Source organism: Diadema antillarum, unplaced genomic scaffold, assembly GCF_040938485.1.
Source record: "Diadema antillarum isolate AM-2024a unplaced genomic scaffold, OU_Dant_1.0 seq00001523_RagTag, whole genome shotgun sequence".
In the NCBI taxonomy this organism is placed as follows: Eukaryota; Metazoa; Echinodermata; class Echinoidea; order Diadematoida; family Diadematidae; genus Diadema; species Diadema antillarum.
The window spans coordinates 1,098,407-1,105,761 of NW_027272255.1; the positions used below are offsets into that span (position 1 = coordinate 1,098,407).

The 7,355-nt window shown below is 39.1% G+C and overlaps 1 protein-coding gene across 1 annotated transcript; it reads left to right on the forward strand.

The window, feature by feature from the left end:
- Positions 1 to 308: 308 nt before the first annotated feature.
- On the forward strand, positions 309 to 6,983 carry LOC139710351 (18S rRNA aminocarboxypropyltransferase-like; the record flags this gene model as incomplete). The annotated part of the gene is given in 5 exon segments (XM_071622274.1): positions 309 to 384; positions 3,993 to 4,133; positions 5,392 to 5,640; positions 6,812 to 6,891; positions 6,893 to 6,983. Coding segments are annotated over 4 exon segments (532 nt in total), but the record flags the coding sequence as incomplete, so codon positions are not given.
- Between the last annotated feature and the right edge of the window lie 372 nt (positions 6,984 to 7,355).

Below are 7,355 nucleotides of genomic sequence, written 5' to 3' on the forward strand. Positions count from 1 at the left end.
TGATTTTGCTTTTATAAACTTGCAATAAACATAATTTGACATAAAATTACATTATAAAAAATTATTAATTGTTTAAAAAAGCTATATTTATTGTAATATAAAATGGAACAAGATTTTAAATTCTCATTTTTTATAGAAACACAATGTTAGCTCGGCAATGATGAGGTCATGAGGTGGATGGATAACGAGCTGTTTACCCGTGATGAGAGCAATTTCGCAATCCACTGGTAAGCTGTGGACGGACAGGCTGTGCTGCTCGTATCTGCGGTACACCAGCGGCAGTGCAGTGCAGTGCACGCGGCCGGGTGAGCTTCACGATGTGTATGTAGAGCATGCATATACAGCGTACCGTGGCGTGGCTGCTGAGCTGTGCCGACTGAAGTGGTGAGTAAAATCGACTATGAGACTCAATCTTTGAAGTGTACGGCTGATATATAAAGTTTCTTAGCATGGATGGGTTGGTTGAATGATTAAAACAACAACACCTATGTGTAGTAATTGTCAACACTTATTTAGGCGAGCAATTTGAATTACGGTATGCAAATAATTTTATGAATTAAAAACACAAATATCTAGGTATGGGACCGTACACAACAGTTTGCTCTCATGCTAATTCTGAGTAAATTTAGTTCTTACTTCTAGTAGATGCAGATGATGCGCACAATCCATGTACGGCTATGCTCTCAAAATGACACAATGATATTGTAACTGTCACATGTTCCAGGTTGTCCATGGCCAAATTGTCAATATCATGCGATTCATGGCCACAATCGTAATATTTGGCTGTAAATAATTATGATAATACACTCAGCAAAAAAAGAAAGTAAACACTTTTTCGAAGTCATATTTTTCTTAGAAGATTTTTATGAAAATCAATGTATTATATACCATATTAAAGGTAATTTAATTGGCTATTAAGCTCATAGGTTAATTAAAGAGTAAAATTTACGCATGAGTGAGCACATTCGTTTTTGTCCTCCAAGGCACAAAATTAAAAATTGCAAAAATTGACATGTTCTCTTTCATTTGCAAATGCTCTTAACGATAACATTGACAACAAAAGACCAGTTTAACGCAATGAGAGACATGAATGAAATAGGAAAAAATAGATTTTTGTTCTCTTTATCTCTTTATTACCTCTAAGAAAAACAAAGTGGGAAACTAAAGGGGAAAAATAAGAATTTTCTGTCAAGTCAAACTTCAAATGACATAGGGAATAAAAAGCATAAAGATGATTAAATGAGCAGAATTTCTTTATCTATTTCTTTTAATCTAGTGATTTAAAATCCATGTGACAATTTCAAGAACCAAACATGTACAATTTCCTAATTTGAAAAAAAGCTCAAATTTCTATCATTTTTGTTAATTATTGCTTCTTGTCTTATTTCATTTGAATTTAGATTTGACATAAGAAGTGTTATTTTCCTCCATTCTTTTTAGCCTTCATTGGTCTTTTGGGCGTTAAAGATATCATAGAGATCAAAGGTTTATTTTTGCAACTTAATTCATGTTTCTTTTTGTGTGAATTTTTTTGTTTGTTCTTATTATTCTATGGAAGAGCACATGCGCATGAATGGCAACTTGTTCAGTTTTGCAATTTTTACTTTTATGCCCTGGAAGAGAAAAACAATGGTGTTCACTCATGCATTAGGTTTCTATTTTTGTTAACCTACCAGCTTGATAGCCAATTAGATTACCTGCAATATGGTATATAATACATTAGCTTTCAGCTAAATATTCTATGAGAAATCCAAACTTGAAAAAGCGTTTACTTTCTTTTTTTGCTGAGTGTATATGAATTATATCATAGACATAAGTTCTGTTCTTGTTCACGATGTTGGCGATGGGTTGCTTGTCTGTCTGTTTGCAAACCACCAAAATGACTCAAAAAGTTGCAAACATATTTGGATGAAACTTACTAAAAAAGTTGATAATGACAGAAGGAACAGACGTTTAATATTTGGTAGTGACCCAGATAACCGTCTTGATCCAGGATAGGTCTACTTCTTTTTAAATTTTTGAAGGATTATCATTGGCAAATTTGTTTAAAGGCCGACAAATGAGGGAGTTCAAGTGCAAGCTGCGCGTAATTTGAGTTGTGCATACGTGCACTGGGTGCATGCCTGAGGCGCAGCGTGCAGCAAGCTGCTGATGAGATAGACTCTGAGTCTGAGACACAACAGCATGGTTCTATTCCACAAGATTGTAAATGGGAAAAAAGGGTAATGTTCAGCATGTGCATGGCCTTGGGTGTATGGGTAGAAATGAGCTTCTTGGTGGAGATCTGCACTCTTTGAGTGTTTATCTAGTAAAACAATGGCATCTAATAATACACCCCATGGTGGCATGGTTCTGCTGTAAATAAATAAATAAAAAAAAAAACCTGCACCAAGGTACATTGTAGCTAGGTTCAACCTCACATGCCAAAGTTTGACCACGCGCAAAAGCATACAATGTATCCAGGTTTGTACATGTATGTGCTTAGCCGACAGTCAAATTGTGGATGGCGTTATGTTTGAATTATGGGTAGCTTGCTTCACTTGGCGAAGAAGAAGAATCGTTCAAACCAGGTGGTGTCAGATTGTACTCTTCCTACTCCCTTCCCATCTCTCCTCTTTGTCTTCTCATGCTCGGCTACCTACATCATCTGTTACTCTCTCTCAATAAGCCAGTTCACAGTTCCAATCTGAGCATGTGCAGATAAAGGTCATTGCAGACCTACTCTTGAAGTGGATTTGCAACTGAGGTATTCAAAACCTAGATAGGGCTTCATGACAACTGTGTTATAAATGAACCAGGTGCAGATTGGTATTTACAGGTGAATGTGCATTCTTTTCAGCAACATTTAACAAAAGCCATTCATGCAGCACTGACATGTAAATTACCACTTCCTGCATGGCTGTTTTCAACTGCTCTTCTTGAAGACTATTCCAGGTTTTACAAAGTCTGTGGTTGGAGAGGTCATTGCAGACTAGTGCTAGCTGTGAACTGGCTAAATGCATTTCAGTTAACCTGTTGAGGACTGCCTGATATTGCTAAACACGTATTAAAGCCCAAACAAAGTTCTGGTATGCCTGCAAAAGTTATCAAATTTCGCTCCCAAATGTGAACGTATGCTTAGGAAATGTGCAGGATAATGATGTTATAACAAGATATTCGATGGGTAACGACGAAAATGCGAAATATTAACCAAAAAGGTTCAGTCTCGGTACTTACCCGAACGGGGTCAGGCTAAACTCGGACTCGGGGATAACTCGGCTTCGCTTTGATGGCGGGATGAGTTGTAATGGTTGTCCCTCTGATTGTACAGTGTTGTCCTATGGGAGCGGCCTGTATAAACTAGCGCTTCGTGTTCTGGCTACTCGCAGTAATGGTCCGAGTTGTTACAACGCGCGCATCAAAAACCTCCTTTGCGTGCATGCAAAATTAGTGTACGCCCATCAAGCACCTCTAGAACAATCAAAGGCGCTTGATAAACAACAAAAAAAAAACCTCCAAAGACTGCGCGTCTCAGCAACTGAGGACCGCGCGCTGTCATTTTTGTTTTGTTTTGTACAGGATTACGTTAGCACGCACTTTCCTGTCCATTCAGTTAGGCCTCATTTGGTATTATGCAGTGGCCAGTAGAATGTGGCGATCACGAACTGCGTGTGAATTGTCTGAAGTAGGGTCGAATTTTTCCCGAGACCGAGTTAGTCTGGAGCCTTCTGGAATAAAAGTCGGTTTTCCTACTATTATTATTTTTCTCAAAATACTCCAAACCGACTCATCATTCCGGCAAACCGCGTCAGCCAGGTAAGTTTCTTAGTGGACTCTTTCGATATATTGCAAGCAAAAATGAAATGGTGCTAGACGGGTTCTCAAGCACTTACCGAAACTTAGTTTTCACTTTAACAAACACACCCTTTCCATATTCGACACACTGCCCAAGTATACTCAAGTCTATTCTTCAATGGGTTAATACCTATTCTCTCTACGCTTACTGTTCACAGAAGGTGCTAAGTAGAAGTTGTTTGTCAACATGGGCAAGAAAAAAGGACAAGGCAAGAAGGACCATGGCAAAGGAGGAGGCAAACAAAACAAGCATGGCAGGCAGCACAAGTTTGTGAGAATCAGTGCAGCTGCAAATAATTGTGAGTGGTACATTGCAGGTTTATACAGGGTGGCCCAGAAAGAACGGAACACCTAAGATCTTTATTTTCACCAATACTGTTGTAAATATGTCATCATTTTGCATACTATTGAAAAGGCCATTCTTTTTGCTATGCAATGGCACCAAGTTCTTTAATTTTGGTTAATGTGTTATGATTTCAGGACCATTTTTGTCAACCCTTGCAATTTTCAGAATGTGATCATTTTGCACTCTCAGAGATACCGAAACCAGCGACAATTCGGCTTGTCATAGAACCAGTAGCGTTCGCAATGTGTGGAATGTGGGGCGGACGGTGTGATTGTCATTGTCTGCCCAACATTCCACACATTGTGAACGCTACTGGTTCTATGACAAGCCGAATTGTCACTGGTTTCGGTATCTCTGAGAGTGCAAAATGATCACATTTTGGAAATTGCAAGGGTTGACAAAAATTGTCCTAAAATCATAACATATTAACTAAACTTAAAGAACTTGGTGTCATTGTATTGGAAAAAGAATGGCCTTTTTGTTAGTGTGCAAAATAGTGACATATTTCCAACAATATTGCTGGAATTAAAGATCTTAGGTGTTCCATTCTTTTTGGGCCACCCTGTATAACACATTGAATTTGCACATCTATATAGTTTGCATGACAGAAGAACAGCTATTGAAAATGCAAATGCCTAAACATACTATATGATTTTGACTGGGGATGCTGATTTCTTGCATTCTTAGAAAGGTAAGTAGTATTATAATTAGTAGTACTAATAGTAGTGGTAGTAGTAGTAGTAGTAGTGAAATTATATGAACTACTAGTATCATAATTTTCTTTAAGTTTCACCTTTAGATTGCCTCTACATTTGTGTAGCATTTAAATTTCATTATGAAGTCTGGATTATGTGTTTATCATTAGAAATGGAAGTGCGCCCTGACCGTCCATGTCCTTGTACTTTTCCACTTATTTGGAACTGCAGTCACCCTGTCTAAAAAAAGAAAAGAAAAGAAAAGAAAAATTAGTTTTGCTGCAAACATGATTCCTTTGTGAAGGTATGCTTGCTTCTGTGATATTTAGTCAGCAATCACTTTTGAAAATGTATTTCTGTCAAACAAATGCCAAGATAGTCTGAAATCAAGACTACACAATGTTGCAAGGAGATTGTGCTTCAAGGGAACAAGTGCAAGTATAAATGTTTGTTTAAGATTTCTCAGAATATAGCCTTGTGCACTGAACATCAGGATATTTTTGTGCATGCATGCAGCATCTTTGCCAGGGTCGTCGTCCCACGGCGATCTAGATGGCGACGAGGAAGCCGACCACCCCAAGATTCCCATCCCTCTGGCCATGTGGGACCTCCAGCACTGTGACCCCAAGAGGTGCACGGGCCGCAAACTAGCCAGGAAGGGCCTGCTGAGGACCCTGAAGCTGTCCCAGCGCTTTGACGGCATCATCCTTTCCCCCATGGGCACCAACTGTGTTTCTCCCCAGGATAGGTACATGCATCATCCTTGTGGCATCTGTTGCCATGGTTACCCTCTAGTACTATCCCCATGTATTCTTGCTTCTTCTTCTTCTGATTAAGTCTGCCTCCTTCAATAGGCTGAAGATTCTTGCAGACTGTGCTATTTACATTATAATACAGTTTATTTACAGATATTTACAAGTACATAACAAATTTGAAGAAAATAACTAGCCTCTTTGTAAATTCATCCTTGATGATTGTCAAATAAGAATTGGTGGTCAAAATTCTAGCTTGAAGCTGCTAGAGGCTGGAAGCTGCTAAAATCATATGGCTAGTTTGACATAACATTTAGCTTTGGTGCCAGCTAGGTAGAAAGCAGATTTTTGCGTGTCCTTTCTCACCAAAGGTTAGTTAAAGCATCACAGCATTTCACATTGCAGTGCTGTACTGATAATGCCTCCACATATCAGGTTATATGGTATACAGCTGTGTGTGTGTGATGTGTGTGTGTGTGCATTTCTTTCTGATCTACTTTTGGTGATTTAGTATGGTGTCCAATTGGCATCTCAGTATGACTGTAGTGGTGATGCAGCTCTTTCGTAGCTTCTGTAACACTTTTCAGGTTAAATACTAGATGTTCACTTCTAATAAATTAACATTTTCTCCCTCAGAATTTTCCAAGTGATATGTACATGTAGGACACTGTGTTTGAAGTTGCAAGTAAACACCTGTGTGCAAAGAACACAAACCTTTGTGTTTAGTGTTCATTGTATGAAGGGAAATGCAGTAGGGAAAACTTAACTTGAGTTGTTTTAGATAAAACATTCTTGCAATTTACTTGTTTATTAGAAGCTCTCTATCAAGACTTTCAATTGCCAGAGTTACAATTTGTATTATTTCTTATTGTTATATAATTGAATAGCAGATAGATAATTGTAGTGAAATATTCAGGTTTCATGGAAAGCCTTCAGATTTGTGGGTTTTGCTTGTAGCCAAAAAACTTCCCGTAGTCTTGCCTGACAGAGCGACAGATAAAACATGCAGACTTGATTCACAGTATTGACATGTATCAAGTGGAGTCTGGTGGATATTTAAACCAAAGGTGCATTACTACATGTAGGGTTTTATAATGTGCTATGATTACCAAGAGCTCCGACAGCATAATCTTCGTTCCTCGTCTTGTCCTTCTGCGTAGGCCGTTGGTAGAGAGCAACGGAAGTGGCGGTCATCGACTGCTCCTGGGCCCGCCTAGAGGAGACCCCATTCTCCAGGATGCGGGGCAGCAACCCAAGGCTCTTGGCCCTACCTAGTGGCAGCCAATCCCGTCAACTACGGCAAGCCATGCCAGCTCAGCTGCGTGGAGGCCCTCGCAGCAACACTCTACATTACAGGTGAGATGGACCAACAAAGGAGTTGTTTCAGGGGGGCATTTCACGAAGTGTTTTGTCAGATATTCCGTCTGACAAACTGTTCAAAAGCTATAGAAATCCTTGCATCTGACTGGCTGACTACAATTTTTTTCTGACAAAGATGTCGGACAAAATGCTTCATGAAATGCCCCCAGGAATGACAATATGTGACCCTGCATCACAAAAACCAACAAACAATTTGCCAGACATGGATTTTAGTTAAGGATAGGTTCTGAAGGAGCAGACTTTAAGCTTGAAAATCATGCAGTGATGCAACTCAATACAAATGACTTTCCCATTGCTAATAGAAAGAAGGTACACACTCTGGAGAAGTGTGTCTGAGAAAAGAGGACT